General features: G+C 34.4%; 1 protein-coding gene across 1 annotated transcript; it reads right to left on the bottom strand.

Moving 5' to 3' along the window:
* Positions 1-635: 635 nt before the first annotated feature.
* Positions 636-18,500, bottom strand: LOC149932972 (uncharacterized). Its single transcript, XM_090157060.1, has 2 exons — positions 18,427-18,500; positions 636-1,133 (listed from the first exon to the last, which is right to left on the bottom strand). Exons 1-2 carry the CDS (start codon positions 18,445-18,447, stop codon positions 840-842), a joined length of 315 nt encoding a protein of 104 aa, XP_090013186.1. The 5' UTR covers positions 18,448-18,500; the 3' UTR covers positions 636-839.
* Positions 18,501-19,183: the final 683 nt, after the last annotated feature.

Below are 19,183 nucleotides of genomic sequence, written 5' to 3'. Positions count from 1 at the left end.
CGTTTTATATTAAATTTAGCAAGCGTTGTATGAACACCACTGATTGAAAAGAGATTTGTTCTGTCAAAAGATTTAGACTGAGCAGAGCTGCAGTTACGGCTAATCTTGTGTAACCAACTGTAATTTTGTAGTATTTAATTTACGTCACCAAAATCCAGTTAATTTAAAGGAGAATAAGCTCTGAGATTATGAACGTGAAAAAACCTCGGTTGTAATTGAAATAATTTTTTTATAAAGTCGATTATCACTAACAAGGAGACTACCCGAGGTGTTACACACCGATTTTGTTCAAACTCGGGGGATTGGTAGACCTTCATGTAACTTGAAAAATCCTAAAGGGATTTTATTCAATGGGCAACTGTTTTGCCATGGCAACGAAAAATGTTTTTGACAACATAAAAAATGGGATTTTGACCGATTTCCCTGTGAAAAAAATTAAAAAAATTGATAAAATTGTGACCAATTTTGATTTTTTTTCGTCAATTTTTATAATTTTTTTTATAATTTTGGTATTTTTTTTTCAATTTTGTAAAATGTTTCACAGGGAATAAGTCAAAATCCCATGTTATTTTCAATGGGAAAATTTCCATTTTAAGTTGTCAAAAACATTTTTCGTTGCCCATTGAATAAAATCCCTTTAGGATTTTTCAAGTTACATGAAGGTCTACCAATGCCCCGAGTTTGAACCAAATCGGTGTGTAACACCTCGGGTAGTCTCCTTGTAAGTCGATCCCAACCGTTTTGAAAGCTTCCATAACGTGTTTTTGAAAGATTTCACAGTGCCATCTGTCCGAGCCTAGTTTAACCAGTCCAGATAAAGTAAGGTAGTATCGTCCGCATTAAGATGTATCGGCAGTCGAAGTAAAATAAGCCCAATAAATAGAAGTGAAGGCGATCATTACGGCGGGAAAGACCACCCTCGAGCATCTGTCCAGAGCGTTGTCAATCTTGAAGTCATTGGTCAACCGGACCTTATGTATTTTGTTAATTGACTCCTTATGAAGCGCCTCCTGTTTTTCACTTTCGCAGTGACTAAGGGCTAGCGCTCTAATCTTATTGTCTTTGCTGATTTCGGGAATGCTCCGTTCGATGGCGCTGCGCCACGCCGACTTCTTTTTTTCTTTAGCTGCGGCCTGCACGAACACAAAGCGAAGTTATTAAAAATGCGCGTTTTCATTGCTTTTTACGCGTGCCAAAGAAAGCTGGATTCGAAAACCACCGCCTCCCCTAGTTGAAGACCCAAAATTATTAGTCAGATCTAGGGGGGTAATAAACAATGGGTACTCAAATTCAGGCGCGTAGGAAGGTTTTGGATTAAGGGGGGTACAGCTTGGATGCTAAATTTGGCGCCCCTTCTTGGATGCGTTTTTGACTGGATCTAATAAGCAACGTTTGCCTTACTTAAATTTATTCTGAAAAGTTTAGGATTTAGGTCCCGTTGGGGGTAATGGAAATTCACAATATTTTACACGTTTTTTCCCAAACACACATTTGCCGAAATTTATCAATGTTTCATTTGACTGAATTAATTAAATTAAAAATTATTTCAATGAATCTTTTACTAAGACATCTAATCTGTTTTTGAAATCCAATTAGTCATAAATTCATCGATTACTTTAATATTTTTCGGCGTTCGGAATAGCTAAAGCCCGTTTCAAAATTATAGTAAGCAGTAAATGCGAGTTAGAGAAAAAGAATGGCGGGGCGAGAAGAAAATAATGCGTTTTGCTCCCAGCTATCGCGATCCGAAAAGGTAAGAAAATGAATGAATAATTTTTTGGACATTTTAAGATGGAAAAAATGTAGACTTACATTTCTCTTTCACGTTTACCAAATTCTCGGAAAACAAGAATTTTCACTTAAATTAAATGCATGGGGAGTTGTCCATTAAATCGTATTTTTTTATATTTCTTCCGTCATTAAGACAGATGGCGCGATATAAAGAAATATTTTTAGATACAAAAATCAATACATTTTCACATCTATCTCACGTACGCGACTGTTTCGTAACCTAGTTTCGTGATTAAGGGCCTGTTGCAAAAGTCTGCTTTGCTAGAATCGCACATGTTAAATTCAATGGGCTAGCACTTTGGCTAGGGCTTTTGCAACAGGCCCTAATACTCTTTACAGACGAGGCTTATAAACCCGGGTTTAGCTCCCGTTTTTGAAAACAGACCTTATTTAGCTATACTGAAATGTGCTATAAAAATTTAACTTTGGTTTACTGAACCCAGTTTTATTAGCCTCGTCTGAATAGGGTATTAGGCAGCGGGCGGGAAAACGTTTTAAAAAGCAATAAAATTTAAAGGGTACTTTGCTTCTCGAAGTTTCTTTTAAACTATCATCTATGTTTCGAGCCAAATGTTGCCATAACGACGTGTCCTACGACCCTTATTATAGGAAATGGTTTGCAGGAAATTTAATTAGCTTTCATTGAAGCACAAGTACCTTCCTGTAGAATGGAAGCAATGAAAGTAGAAAATTGTAATTACTGGTTTAGCATCCTTTCCTCGAGTGAATGGCTTTTTTACAATATTTTGATAGACACAGTGACTAAAAGTTTTAACATTGAAACAATGGCAAGTGTCATACTAATAGAGATTATGTTACTTGTGGTAAAAACCAATTTGGCAGAATCGGTTGAGGGGTTAAAAGGCGGAGACCTTTTGCTACACCAGTGATTATAGTTTTCTTCACCTATTTTCTACTTTCATTGCTTCCATTCTCGTCTCTTTTCCTATACAATATTAATTGTAGTTGAAAGGCTCTGTATTATCGGGGGAATGCCACAAGTGATATTTGACGTCTTTTAGTTTTTCCCAAATGGAATCGAAAATTGCAACCGGCTATAGCTCCTCAACCGTTGGTGGTAGAGCAATGGCAGTGACACTTTCTAAATATGAATCGACCACCCTGAATCCGAAAATGCCGGTTTCAGGGGCGTAACTCCATTATGTTAAAAGGTGTCAAAAACGACATCTGGCGTTTCCACCGTAACTATTATCGCTTTGCAAAAAACGACCACTCCACGTGAAAGGAAATAAAAAAGTATTAAAAATTGCTTCCGGTTTCATTTTTCTATCGTTTACACGTTTCGAGAAAATTTAAGATAAATGCAAAAACTCCCTTTGTCGAAGACTTTTGTAACAGACTGTACCTAATCGTATATTTAACGTTAGGAAAACAGTTAACGAAGACAGCTCAGTAGTTCAAGTGCAATGCATACCTGAGACGTCAGTGACTAAAAACGTCTACGATAAAAAAATTAATGTAAGTAATTTAATTTTAATTGTCATATAATTTCGATAAAATATTACTCTAGGTTGTACAAGATAGAAGTATTTGAAATTCACCGAGAATCAGCGCTCTCTCCCTGCTTTAGTCCCATTCGACCGAAATCCCATTCGACCGAAGGTGGTTTTTGAGGTGTCCCATTCAACCGAATTCCGCCGAAACGTGCGGTTTTTATGTGTCTAATTCGACCGAACGCAGTAGCTATGAATTTAGCTATGCCATTTTAATATCTTTGTACTATGCATTTATTTGAAAATAAAATGGAATGAGCATGAATTATATTTTTATCTTCACCTAGTCAAGAAAAGTAACTGAACCAAAACTGAAATAGTAAACTTAACCAACTCTAACCTAACCTAACCTAACCTAAACATGGATCTTCGATAGTACATACCTTATAAATAAAACACCAAATCACCCCGCCAATTGGGCTACATTTTAAAATTCTTTCGGTCGGGATTCGGTCGAATGGGATTGCGGTCGAATGGGAATAAACGCTCTCCCTAGATGTATATCTAGGCATTCGCGTGAACTTTGAGCCCTCCTTTTCCAAAAATAAAACGATAAAATATATCTTAAAGGCTTTTTTTGGGTTTCTTTCAAATTCATTTATTATGGAAAAAAAAGTTAATCAAATATTTTTTCTAAAAACGATTTGTTAATTTACTTTAGATCATCGCTACATTTACATTAGCGTCAACGGGAATTGTAGTTTATTTTTAACCGAGTTACACGCGAGCTCGCCCCTAGAGGCGCTGCGCGTCAATCGCTCGTACTCTATATTTTACTTCATTTGGAAAAATATTTGATAATTCCTTAATCAGCCGGGAGTAGTGGCTCACTCCTGTAATCCCAGGCGTCCGGGAGGCAGAGTTTGTGGATGGTCGTGTGAGGACGACTACCAATTCCCCAACGGGTGGTCGGAATACTTCCGCCACGGGTGTCCCCACCCCTGTCCCCACGTATCCCCTCGTTGGCGTGGCCGTTACACATATCTCGCCCTGATTAATCAGATGGTGTTTCGCCGGGCTCGCGGTCTTCTCAGACTCAATCAGCCCTTTCTACCTTGAATAAAAAAAAATTCCTTAATCAAGTTAACCCTAATGAACAATTGTGCTATTAAAGTCAATGTAATTAAACTTTTTCCGGCTCACAAGTATAAAGTTAATTGATTAAAATAAAGGTCAAAACATCGGGGAACCCGAGAACAACCCAACAACCCACGGGTGAGTCTAAAATAATTTAATATAAGACCAGGAAATGCCAGAAAACGTGTAATGGTACTAATGGGAACTTGTATGAGGTGCAGGCTTGTACGCACTAAGGTACGTCTACACTCAGCTACAAACTCCCCCTACACGTTTTTAAGCGCTGGATTAACCTGTCTACTAATAATAGCATAAGTAACCATAAGTATGACAATTTATTGAAAACCGGCATTATTTAGGCTTCGCGATTATTTAGTTTTTAATATGGTCTCTTTGTCGAGGAAGGAATTCAAGAACTGTATTTTAAACCATTACATAAGTGCTTTATATAGGACAAACGCTGATAAATTATAAAATATTTGTGGTTTGGTATATTTACATTTAGGCAAAAGATGGAATATAATTTTTTAAATGGTTTTAGTTTTCTATCTGATTGACAGAGTTTTCATTTTAGAAAAACGTAATGTTAATGCCTACTAAAATTCCGGTAATTTGAGATACTAGTCCTACTAATTTATCTTTGGTGAAGAAAAGAGGTTGTACGAAAAATGTATGGGTAAAGGTTACGATTGTCATATTTATGTTTAATTTGATACTTATAATAATATGAAGCGCACAATCATATGAACTAAATTGTTATTTCACCTTGATTAATTTTTAAATTACAAAATACTATCCCTATAAATTAATATAAAGATTTTCTTAACTTTGTGTTAAAGTGTTGGTTGCACGAAATTTTAGCTATGGCTAATTATTGATTCTTTAAAAAGAGAAATCATTTTATAGCAAGTACAGAAAATTTCATCAAAATCGGTTAAGCGGTCTTTGAATTACTTACAAAAGAAGTCAAAATGGTCGAAATCGAGTTTTTCGGCGAATTTCCAGACTTCTAAAATTTTTATCGGCACCCATGACGTCAGAAAATGCGAAGCGTATCATTGGCTAATTGTCTGTAATACATTTCTTTACATCTGGGATTAAAGCAGGTTGATTTAACACCCAGGAAAAAGTCCTACGCAGTAGTAATTAGAATATAGAAAAATAAAAACGCCGTGTCGTGCGCGCCGCGAAGCGCGCCCTTAAATTTTTTTTATAATAATAAGCCTAATATTATGATTAAAAATCTCTGGTTTGAAAACTTCTACAAGTAAACCGAATCCCTCCACTTCAGTTCCTTCTATTTTAGGAATAAAACTACAGCTTCGATTTGTCCCAAATTGCTCGTGCTACGGAGGAGAAAAATTCGCGGAAAATTTCATAATTTTGGGGTGGTCAGTTTCGGACTCAAAATTAGTACACTTAAACTTGGAAATTTGTTTCGACAATGACATTTTTAGAAAGAGAACGCCGAGGGCTTCAAAACCAGCCCACATTCATTCATTTTTATTACTATCGATTTTTCGTGCAACCAACACTTTAATAAAGTTATTATGATCTTTAAAAAATTTAAATACAAATCATTTTAATTGTATGGGAAATATTTTTCGATTGAAATTAATTCATTCGCTTAGCTTCTATTTTTTGCGTCTAATCTAAGGTATTTTCAAAACAACAGAAATATGAATCATTCGACAACTCAATTTTTAGAACAGTACTTTGACATAATATTATAGGTCTCTATTCTGGGTTGTTAAAGCTCTGCTAGCGTTTGTGTTGAACAATGTATAAAGTTTTGAAACGTCCGAGAATTAGGAATGTGTCTGCAGCGGTACGCCAACATGTGAAATTGATGACGACACTAATAGGCTAGTGTAGATGTAATATTTAAAACTATGATAATGATGTTAAAATATCTGTAAATTTTTTAGTCTTTAACTGTCACAGTTTACTATTTTACAAAATGTACAACCCTGAATTTTAAACTTTCCTAAATTTGTTTGAAATGACTAAGTAGCTAATAGTGGAAAATGCAATATATTAAAAATTATGTTATATTTTTATAATATCTGTAAATATTATATGAATTTAGTATTCCCTACACTGTCACAGTTTACTGACTTAGAAATAGAAATTTAGCTACAATATGAATTTGAAATTGAAGAAGTCCGCTAATAGCGGAAAATGCTTTATTTTTAAGACATGATTCTGTACATATAATTTTTATTAGTCCTTCCTAAACTGTTAGAAATTATTGAGGTATGAACTCTTTTCAAATGACTGGTTAAAGACGATCTAGTTTTAAATTCTTTAGAACAAAACCCGCAACAATAATTTTTATCCATCGTCGATAAATTAACGGAGACTAAAATGCATATTCGTTAAACAGACGACGCCACGAAAGCAGCGAATCAGATATGCGTACAGGATCGGGATGGAGACACTCGTGGTTTTCCGACTCCCCGAGTCAAAATTTCCAAATTAAAGATAAAATAAAGCGTGGCAACTGGCAAGTGTTTTTGCAACAATTGTAAGTGAAAATGGAGAATGCTGTTGGAGGATGTTGCCCATATGTGCATTGTTATACTCATCGACTAAAAAAAAATTACTTCCGAGTACATTTAAACAGTCATGTACATTTCTTTTGTAAATTATTAAAAATACACCGGTTTTGTCACAGCTTAGTTTAGTTAGTGTATGTAAAGGGGGGGGGAAATTAAAGAATTAAGTTCTGATTCCAGAACTGTTCTTAATACCAACAACAGAGAAGCGCTTAAATTAGACCGCTTAGAAAATTGGGATTATTTTCATGTGGGTCTTTTTTTAATGGGCTGAAGAAAAAGCTCAGCTCAGGGCTATCAGAGCACGCCACGCAATAGGCCTTTCTATAAAGTAACATTGGCCTTCTTGTTTAGATGTATCGGGCGCGTCACTGGTGACGTAGAAGTGACGTTTCATAGCCGTAAGCCAAAACCAAGGAGGATAGCATCCTCCTTGCCAAAACCTAGACTAGAAATCTATGGCGAAAAATTAACGTGCTTACTAAGCCTTACTTCAGGTCACGGGCGCTATTATAATTATTATTCTGCATATTTAAAGTATTGTTTTATATAGTTTTATATATTTTTAAATAAATAAATTGTCTTTGTAGAAACTAGGTTTAAACCGTGTTTCTGTAGGTAATAGGCAAGTTGTTTAGTAGTCGAATTTGCTTTTTTATATAAGCCTCGGACTTTTACGTTAAGGTAACAGTGAAAAATGGCTGGGCGACGCTGTAGTGTACCAGGATGTAACACAATATCTTCACGTTCTCCGGGTGTGACTTTTAGCCCATTTCCTAGGAATGAAAATCTTAAAAACGAATGGATTAAAATAATCTTGAAAATACAGATGACGTTAAAGCATCAGAAAGGAGACTATGGTGTACTCCTATTTCCCGAAAACCGCTTGGACAGAAACATCACAAAGTGTGTGCAGTGGCGCCGCCAGGATTTTTTTGCACGTAGGCTAAACAATTTGAGAGGGCCCCTAAAAATATTATCAAAGCTAGAGACCTTTGTAGAAGAAATAACACAATGAAACCTTTAAGAAAAATGTTTATTGTCAATTTAAAAATATTTCAAAATGACAATAAAATATTTTTTCAAATAATGAAAGACGTTCTCCTATTTGTGCATTTCCAAATTCATCCACAACGCGCATAGGGTTATCTCTAAGAATGTTAGACAAATCGCGATTTATTGATAAAATGGAGAGATTCGACAACCTATTTTCTCCCATAGTTGTTCGCGTAAATGACTTTATTCTCTTTAACGAGCTAAAACTTCTTTCGCCAGTTGCGCTTGAAACTGGTATACAATTGACAAGATTCAAATATTTTCGGAGATCGCGGAAACCCTCCTTAATTGGAATAAGATGTTTGAATCAATCTTCAACGGTTTTAAAATTTCCATCAAATAAAAGGTATTTAGCAACTTTAGTATGACATTTTAGCGCGTCAATATTAAAAGAAAATCTTTCAAATGATTTACAAAAATGAACTATTTCTTCAGGATTTAAAAAGGTTTCGTTTTGAGGTTCAGCTGCTGTTATTACCAAGAATGTATTGAGGTTACTAAGAATATTTGAGCATAGCATTAACCCCTGGTACCATCCTCACAGCTTTTGTGGAGAAAGTTCGTCTGCATTTAAGGGGCATTCAAGGTTATACCATATAGCAAACTTGAATGGGAAAGCAGACGAATTTAAGCTCCAAACGCTGCGAGGATGGGAATCAGAATCCTGTAGTCCAATATTCTTAGTAACTTCAATACATTCTTGTTATTACTTTTAGTAACCTATTGTTGTCCGTAAATCGCGTTTGCATTTCACTGACAAACGTATCCCAGTATTGAATAGAAAGTTATGCGGTGCTTTTGTATCATAAACAAAAATACTTTTAAATTTTTTGTTCTGAGTTTTCATTATTTTTCCTGTTGTTTTGGCTAAAGCGTTGGGATCAGCTACTTCGATTTCTATCATATTTGCCATTTTAGACGCCTCAGCCCACATTTCGTAAATTTAACTTCATTTCACATATCCTTTAAAGATTTTATAGTTCCTTGACATAATTCATTAGCTCTAGAATAAAAAAGCTGTGGATTTTGCAGAACCTCTGAGAGTGAATTAGTCGTTTCTAAGACGACTAACATTAAGGGAAGCGGACTCTAACAAATAAATTGCTGTTCGTGTTCATATCAAGGCTATGGGTAATATCAGGAAACTATAGAGGTATTCACTTGGAATGTCTAAGGTTCCATTGGGACGGTGATACGAAAGCGCGTCGAGAAAAAGGCGGGGCTTAACTACGTCAAGTGTAAGACGTAACACGACATTTCAATTTCATTGGCTCGAGGTTTGATGCGAAAAGAATGCGTCGTCATGGTAACAAATATGCGATTTTCCTGCGCAGAAAAAAGGCTTATAAAACAATGGATTTAAAAACCTCAATTTGTTAACGTACTTAATATATTGAAGTAATTATAATGTTCTTCGCCAAAGAAGTGTAGTGATGACTAATTTCAGGTATTTGTATGGTTATAAAGGATATAATCAGGTAAGCTAATAATATAATAACCATGAATAGGCTTAATGACGAGTTTTCGTCGAATTAGGGTAGCGAGGCGCGTGAGTTTTCCCGCTTTTATGACACGCCCATTTATACGAGCTTCGCCACGGCCGTAAAAATCTTCCTTAGACATTCCAAGTGTATACCTATATAGTTTCCTGGTAATATCGGTTCGTTGTAGTCGAAATGAATTTAAAAGTAAAATACTAGTGCTGGACCAATGGATGGGGCCCTATTAATTTAGATAAATTGGGGGCCCGAGGTGGTTCTCACCGATTTGGTTCAAAGTTGGGTGATTGTTAGACCTAGATGTAACATGAAATCCGTTAAAGGGAAAAGTTACGCTGGGCTTCCGTTTTGCCATGGCAACCAAAAATGTTTTTGACAACATAAAATAAGAAAAAGTCTATGTAAAATAACATGCGAAAATGATTAATCGACGAATATTTACGGAACTTATCGCACGATGAGTTTTATTGATATCCGCCATTTTCCAAAATGGTGTCGGATTTCTATTAAAATCTTTAGTACGAATTCATTCGGGCAGATAATGTAACGTAGGAAATCTTAGGTTAATCGGATACAAATTACCTAACTTATTGCACCATGATTTATATTTGTATCCGCCATTTTATAAAATGTCGTCATTTTTCTATCGAAATCTAAAACTCTGTTTACATAGTTCAGATAATGTAATGTAGAAATTTTAAGATTAATCGGCGAAAATATATGGCAGTTATTACGGCATAAGTTTTACAAATATTTTGTATTATACCTAAAATTTCGACGTATTTATTCAAATTCGCTCGAGTTCACCCAAAATGGTTTTTATTCCCCCCTATTTGTCCAAAGTAATCCAAAATTGTAAAATTTAATATATTTTGTTTATTTTTTTAAATTATTATTTTTTGATTTATTGAAGTTTTGCACAGGGGGGACCCTTAGAATTTGTCATTTTCGCATGTCATTTTACATAGACTTTTTCTTATTTTATGTTGTCAAAAACATTTTTGGTTGCCATGGCAAAACGGAAGCCCAGCGTAACTTTTCCCTTTAACGGGTTTCATGTTATATCTAGGTCTAACAATCACCCAACTTTGAACCAAATCGGTGAGAACCACCTCGGGTCGTCTCCTCGTGAGTGTGTGGCTATCATTTTGATAGATCTTGCCATAAAGGATATTTAGATAGAGTTCCATTTTATTTTGGAAAGTTTGACTGTGCATACGTTCCTGATCCATCCCACGAAATTGAAATTCCAAAATCACAACCAAAAGTTACTTTGGATATCTTGATTGAACAACCGTTAGTAATGAATATATCAAATCAACTTGATCTAAGTAATATTTCAGGACTTGAAATGCGCTCTACGTTGACTAGTGATCATAATTACTCTTTAATACCGGACTAGGAATCTCTATCAAGCATCATAAATATACAAAGAGCTCAAATCTGTGAGATCAATTATTTAAAATGAAATAGCCACTCTACGAAGTCGGAATGAAAAATTGGAGAAAGAAAATATTTCTTTAAAGGCCGATTCCTTAAAAGTCCAAGAAGGTTTGTCAGAAACAATGAATATATAGGCCGAAATTAGTATTTTGAACAACCGTATAACATTAGCTAATGAGGAAAATATGCGTTATAAAATTCAAATTCACAATTTAAAAAATATGCTGAAGGAATCTGACAAGTTTTCATTAAGTAAGATATCGTCATCCTCACCTAAAATTAAGTTCTACACTGGGTGCGATAGCATTGATGTGTTTGATGATCTATTTTCATTCATTGAACCATATTTTAAGGACTTGAAATTATACAACGGAACTACTGGGTATAAACGCGAACATGGTAGAGATGAAAAGTTGCACGGTCGTCCAATGCTATTGTCATTCAGAGAACAACTATTTCTGGCTCTTTGCCGTTTAAATGTTGGCCTTCTGGAAGAAGACCTTGCCTATAGATTTAAAATTTCAGTTTCAACAGTTTCTAATATTTGTATTACCTGGTTAGATTTGCTTGAGAAGCGGTTAAGTCAAATACATATATGGCCTTCGCGTGCAGTAGTGGACAAATTTATGCCACAGGAGTTTAAAGAGAAGTTTCCCACTACACGGCTTGTTATAGACGCTTCAGAAGTTCAGAACTCTTCATCCAAAAAACAAATGACTACAAAACGCAAAGTGACACATGGTCCTCTTATAAAACTCACAACACAGCCAAAGGCCTAATCGGAATTACCTCAAATGGGTTTATCAGCTTCGTATCGGATTTAGTGCCTGGACGGATGTCTGACCAAGATTTAACGCAACAGTGTGGGCTGTTAGATCTCCTTGAACCTGGAGATGGAATATCAGCAGACAGAGGTTTCTTGATTCAGGAAATGTTAACGAATAGAGGAGTATCTCTAAACATGCCACCATTTCTGAAGGATAAAGCTCAACTTTCAACTGAAGAAGAAAAACTGACACGAGAGATAGCTAGTGTACGCATTCATGTAGAGAGAGTAATCAGGAGTGTAAAGGAATATCACATACTCAGCTCTATTTTCCCAAACAACATGCATATTCAACTCAATAAAGTATGGAGAATTTGTAATTATTTGGTACATTTTTGTAATGAACCATTGTTAAATGTAAAATCTCAAAAAAAAACTTGAATATATTTTGCAGATCAAAATGAAGATCATTCCGAATAAAAAGTAGTAACTAAAATATATTCATTATTAACAAATAATGTCCTTTTATATTTAAAATAAACACAATTTGAATTGGTAAAAAATGAGCTTTTTTTAATTATTTCTTTCCGATTATGGTATGCCAAACTTTTCATAGAAATATCAGTTTAGGGACCTTGACAGTATAAAAAAAATATTTTATTCTATCACAGAATGATTGGTTGTTCCCTCAGTCAACCAAAATATCACACCACTTTAACCCTATAATACCCATTTGACCCTGTATTTGGTAGTAGAACTTGTGGTTGCGGTCTAAATGTGACACACCATTTTCATCATTCTTTAGGAACTTTAATGTGGATTCTTTGTTGGCAATACCTTGAGCTATGCTTATGTATTGCTCTTTGCATTTCGCTAATGTTTTTATTTAGAGTAAGCCCCACCCTTCATTTTCCTGGTAAACCAAGCGGTCTGGTGAAGCTCCAAACGTGGGCAGAGTTGGATTAACGCACAATCCCGCAGCAAAAATAAATAGGTAAGTGTAAGCGTCTGAATTTTCTTTGAAAAAGCAGCCAGCTATGAAAATATCGGATTGATTTTGTACAATGTTTTTGATTATAACAACCTCTCCAGTTTTCATTTTACAACAATTATCGCTAATTTGTGTTGTCAAAGAAAACCCATTAATATATAGTTTTTTGTATTGAAAAACATTTATATTCCCTAAAATTGGTCCTTCATTACGCTCTCCTTTCACTTTCGGTAAAAGCTTATTTTGCAAATCGCCCTGAATTTCTAAAACATTCAGCTCAGATAATCTATAAATTATTTAATGATCTATAAATTATTTGTTGTAAAGATTTGTTCGGACTACGTATGAGCTTTCTAAGTTTACCAAGGTAGGATTCGAATGCGAATGCTGAGAACGAATCTAAGCCTCCAAATAACCTAACTTGACTAGAAAGGGGTAACAAATTATGAAAATTGTACAGTTTTAAGTATAGAGTCAGCGTAGTCGATAACTGGTTCTGTTGGAGTTTTACTGCGTAACAAATATATCGCACAGTGCAGTAGCGGAAAATGGTGTATACACGAATGGGGTAATATTTCTTGAAAAATGTGAAACTCTGCGTATATAATAAACTGCTAAATTCGATGGCCTTCCATTTATCAAACTCTGAAAAACTACGAGGCTTTCTCGAAAACTCAACAGGCGTGTACTTTGAAATTACATCCATTCTTTCTGATAAACGACTTATATCGTTTTTGCTTTGTTTTACTCGAGAATTTGGTCTCATGATTTCATATATCATACGTTTTACGCACCCAAGGCAAACTAAATGCATATAATGGTTTGGAAAACAGATACCATATCAATAGGTGAAGCGGTCAGTGGTGAACTTACATTTTGTAAATGGTGTTCTTTTTTGAGTTTTGTTCCGAAAACTAGCATCATCTCTCAATGGGGCATCGAACTCGGTAAAAATCACTTTATATTTCCACTCTCCTTTTGATTAACAAAAATGAAAGTAAAGTACCCACTATGAGTTTTAACGCGTAATCAATAAGCCTTGGCGGGGGCGTCACAAATAAAAGGACCCAATTCAATTTCAAAACTTCTTCCTTCGAACTGTAGTCCATTATAAACAAGTTCTAATGACTCTTCTAAAAACGTTTCTAAATATCGATCTAATGGTTTTGGTTTTCCATAGCCATAAAATATCCCCACTACATAAGGCGATTGGTTGTTTGTTTGATCACATTTGGCCAATATTGGCCAACACTCTCTTTTCGTGCTCTTGTGAACTGGAATTCCATCCACATTTACAGATATGTTTAATAGGCCTTTCTATAAAGTCATTACGCTTGCCGAACTTGTTATTATGTATCGCTTTCGTCACGAGATACGTAGGAGCTCAGTTCAGTTTGGAAGTTTAGATCTTTATAAAAAGGGTGACTCGTCGAATTTTCTCTTCGTGTAATGTGGGAGAGTTACTATTTTAGGGGTCACTCCTTGGTTTTACTGAATCGTTAGGCTTAGAATATTATATTTACTATTTTAATGAATTTATCTTTAATTGTTGTGTAAAAAATATAGTTTTTTGTTAGTGAAAGGTTTAGTAGACAATGGAAAACGTGGAGGCAGCACAAAAACTGAAAAAGTAAGTCTAAATAATCATTGAAAACGATGTTAATGTTATATAACCTAACATAATATTTTTAAATAGATGGAGTTTAAAAAATCCAAAAAAGAAAGCCATAAACAAAAAAATACTACTACCCAAAGGAAACTGGACAAAACAACTAAATGTTATTCCTGGAATATTCAATGAAAAATCAATTACTAGTCATCACAATGATTCTCAAGCTAAAAAACATTTGACGTTAGGATATCGGATGTTCAAGGCGAGTAAGGTGTCGGAAGTCATGCTAAGTTGTGGGCCGAAAACATCTACAATCTCAAACATTTATGTGAAAAGCCAAGTGGAGTTCTCTTTTACTCTTTCAAATAAGTATGATGTCGCAATTATATAAACAAAAAGTCAGCAGTTGTAGAATCAGCCTGGTGTGGGTGTAAGGCGGGTGCAGGAGGAGTTTGCAAGCACGTTGGTTTGGTACTGTGGTACCTTTTAGATTGTAAGCGAGCTGGAAAGATATTCATACGAGATGATACTGCTTGTACAGAAAAACGTCGAGCGTGGTCTGCACCAACAACACAAAAGAAAATATCTAAAGCCCTTTTTTCGGAACTACAGTTTGTAAAACATATGCCGGAGAAATGTAGTGAAAAATTAAAACAACGAACGTCCCTGAATTATAGTAGCCTAGAAAATATCAATACCCCAGATGATAATGTAGAAATGAAAAAACGAATAAAAGCTCTATCCGAGAGAATGGTATCTGGAAATAGAAGGTCCATGCTAGTTCTTATGCAAGAAGAGAATAACTTTTTTCCACAAAAATATCCTCAACTTGCAGTTAACGAAGAAGTTCCTACCACAAGTTCCTCAAAAGATGATTCTACAACAGCCGCTCCAATAAAGCAAATACCTCTCCCATTAGGAGTTTTAGAACTAAATGAAAACCTCAAAGTTGACATTTCACGACTTCTGGAAAAAGCTTCCGGGAAATTTAAAAATTGATTTGGCTGCATCAATAATGCTTGAAGTTGAGACACGTGAGCAATCAAATTGTTTGTTGTGGACTACTGAAAGAAAAGCCCGAATAACTGCTTCCCAGTTCAGTTTGATATGCAAAAGGCGAAAAGAAGTGAATGATATATTTTTAAAATCAATTTTCAAAGCAACTGATATATCAAAAAATAAATACGTTCAAGAGGGCTTAAAAAATGAAGAGCTTGCTAACAACTAAATACAAAAACCTTAAATGGTCTTCTTGATTTTGGCCTAACATTGCTCAACTTCCTATTTCGGAAATCAGATCGAGTCAAAACTAGTTAACCATAAAATGTGACGGGGAACAACTTTCGAATTGTAACCAACTTCGTAGCTCTTACGGTTCCCAAGTTAATTTTCGAATGACCTTGAAGACATGGTTCAAGGTCATTGACATTTTCATAGTTGGTTGACCCCTGAGCACTCTATAACAACCTAAAATTTCAAAATCGTAGCTAAAACACATTTTGAGATATTCGCCCTGGTCCATTTTTTAGTTAACACCCTGTATATTAAAACCATAGTACTAATAATAAATCAAAGGAAATAAATAAAACCATAGGAATCGCTAGAAATATAATAGTATTAATTTACCACAAAACAGCAATTTAACTATTTCTCGAGAACGTACATGCGCTTAAATGAAAGCAAATTAAAGTTCCTACAAACTATAAGGGTCGTAGGTCACGTCGTTGTAGCGATATTTGGCTCGAAACATGGACGATAGTTTAAAAAAACATTTTTAGCAAACATTTCCGGCTACATCTATTGAGCCAGAACGCAACTACACTAGGGCCGACACTTGCTTTAATTTAGCGGTAAACAGTAATTTAACTATTTGATCATTTTCTCGAGAACTATTAGGCCTACAAACTATTTTCTATAATAAGGGTCGTAGGACACGTCGTTATGGCCACATTTGGCTCGAAACATAGATGATAGTTTAAAAACCCAAATTATGGCACACATTTCCTATTTTTGAAGACACCGAACCTAAGAACATAAAAGTCAAACTTACTACTACAATTAATGCAAACTTCGGCCTTTTTTGTCTAAATGAGCTGCACTATTTCAAAAACGTTTTTAATGAAATGGTAAAGCAAAAAAATTAATTTCACCGTCAGATCGAGTTAAGATTGTCTCACCTGAAACCCAACCAGTCCGATTATTTTCAGGTTTTATAACGACCATTTTGGATCTAACTCGACGGCCAGCCTATATAACTGTTTTTTTATACCTGGAGATCGATTTCCTCTAACTGACTCAAGAAACGTTTCTGAAGTACTACAGCGCCCTATTTTAGAATACATTTTAAATTTTAAGCCTTGGTCTTTTAGTAAAAAAATAAGTGATATAAAAATAAGCGTTCAGCGTGGTAAATTGTGGTGTAGTGGTTATAGGCATTAAATTTCGTCGTGATGTGGTGGGTTCGAAACTCGAAAGGGCGAAAATTGTTAAATGGGTGTCATTTGGATGTTCGAATCCAATCCGAGTCAGTAGGAATGTTTTAAATAAATATTAAATGTATTTAAGTTATTTTAAATGTATTTGAATTATTTTAAATGTAATTAAATTATTTTAAATGTAATTAAATTATTATAAATGTAATTAAATTATTATAAATGTAATTAAATTATTATAAATGTAAGTAAATTAATATGAAATGTATTTAAATTATTTTAAATGTAATTAAATTTTTATAAATGTAATTAAATACTAATACATGGCAACGTCTACTTTTCACCAGGATGTAATACAAAATTATTTGAAGAATTTAACAACCATTGGCAAAAAAACGCACCGAATTTACAGGATGATATAATAATTTTGGGCGATTTCAATCTACCTAAAGTTGACTGGCTGGGACACGATACTTCTCGCTGTTCATTTTATACTAAGAAAACAGCTAATTTTATTTTCGATCTATGTTACGCCAGTAATCTTCAACAAATTAATACCATGGTAAACCGTTATGGAAACACTTTAGATCTGTGTATTACAAATATTAATTCCGCTAAGATTAGCTCTTTATCTGACCCCTTCCTTTGTTTCAGTTGATGTTTGTCATCCCCCTTTTTTATTAATTTATTCTACGCTATTAGAAAAAATTACTCCACACTGTTAAAAATAAAGGTTTATAAAACGACCAAAATTGGACTTTTAATTTATTTCAAACCATTTGGATACTGAAAACGGTCTAATAAATTATTTTAGACCCATTTTACTCTTTCATGTTGAATACAATACCTTTTGGGGTATTGAAAAGGAACGAGCCCAAAGAGTAAACCTTTTCCAGTCCTGGTGGTAAAGGTATAAAAAAGTTACGTTCTAACATTTAGTCCTTTCGAATATCCAATTAATTTCCTTAAACGACGAAAAAAATGATATGGACCAATTCCGAGACTAGTATTTGAATACTAAGTTATTTCTTTTTTTAATATTTTCTTTAAAATAACATAATGTGAAGAAATTCCAATCTCCATGAATATTTAACTAAGGTTAAGTCTTTAAAAATTTGATAACAGATTTAAATATAGGGGATATTGATTATGGCGTCAAAATATATTATAACCCAAATATGGGCAGCAGAAAATTCTTGCTATGTGTATATCAAAAACTGAAAGTATTAAATGATACTTTACGTGATCAACTCCCTTCGTACAACGACTATTTCCCCCTAGCGACAACCAGCCTAACCTGCCCATGTTAATAGGTGATCTATTGAGTCGTATTGAATAATTATAAAAAAATGAGGCCTATAAAGGACTGAAAATAAAGTTAAAAAGATTAACTTCTTACTGTTTAAGAAGTAAAATGTATTAAACACTCCACGAAAGGACTGAATTTGGGGAGCAGAAGGTGTAAATATGTTCTTGGATAAAACCCTGAATGGTCTTAAATATTGGAAAATGTCTTAAGCACTTTAGAGGTCTAAAATAAAACCTTTATTTTTAACAGTGCACCTAGCACTAAAACTTTTAATTTTTCAAAAGGCGATTATCGTAATTTGTACACTTATCTACGTGACTCTGATTGGTCAGACTTCTACAATCAGACAGATGTTGATTTATGTGTAAATAAACTTACTTGTAAAATTGAATCGGCCATGAACTTATTTATTCCCAAAAAAGTGTACAAGAGGTCCAAAAATTATCCAGATTGGTATTCACAGGAATTAATTGCTCTATTAAAACGTAAAACATACTATCACAAAAAATTTAAAAGGACAGGTAATCCATTAGTTTACGCGCATTATAGCGATCTACGAACTTACTCCAAAATTTTAATTAAAAGAGACAAATGCGATATGAATAAGAATTTATGTGATATGGCACTAAAACATCCTAAAATGTTTTGGAAATACGTAAATCGTAAAATTAAGAGTAAACTAATGGACATTAGTTTAAAACAAGGGGGAAATTTCGTCACAACCCCAAAGGATTTAGCTGATATCTTCCTGGATAATTTTTCTAATATAGCTGTTGTCGTGAACAGCGAAATAAAAGACGAGAACTTCTCCGACATAAAAACCGGTAAACCTTTTATTTCAAAACAGAACTGGCCGTTAATTTATTTTTACACGCGAAAAATAACACCTTTTTTAACAGCAACCAAAAACTCACTTTCACGCGCGCGTGCGCTATATAAACATTTGAAAACGAATATAGGTAGATGTACTATACAAAATTACGATGTGTACAACCGAACATTCCGCCCGCCTTGAAATAACGAATTTCAAATGAGATAGTAAAAGTCCGAAAAGTTACATTTGCATACATAAATAACTCTTAGTAAACAGTTTGAATACAATTAAAATCAGTCTAGTGGTAACTGGCATAATTTA

Source organism: Leiobunum rupestre, chromosome 8 (genome assembly GCF_980474605.1).
Source record: "Leiobunum rupestre chromosome 8, qqLeiRupe1.1.hap1, whole genome shotgun sequence".
Lineage (NCBI taxonomy): Eukaryota > Metazoa > Arthropoda > Arachnida > Opiliones > Sclerosomatidae > Leiobunum > Leiobunum rupestre.
Note: the sequence above shows the minus strand (reverse complement) of the source record. Positions and strands in the feature narration are given on the sequence as shown.

Coding starts and splice junctions, on each gene's coding strand:
- LOC149932972 (XM_090157060.1), bottom strand. CDS start 18,447: ATGGCCGATTCAATTTTACAA. Junction 1,134..18,426: donor TGGCCGATTCAATTTTACAA/GTAAGTTTATTT, acceptor GTGTTCGTGCAG/GCCGCAGCTAAAGAAAAAAA.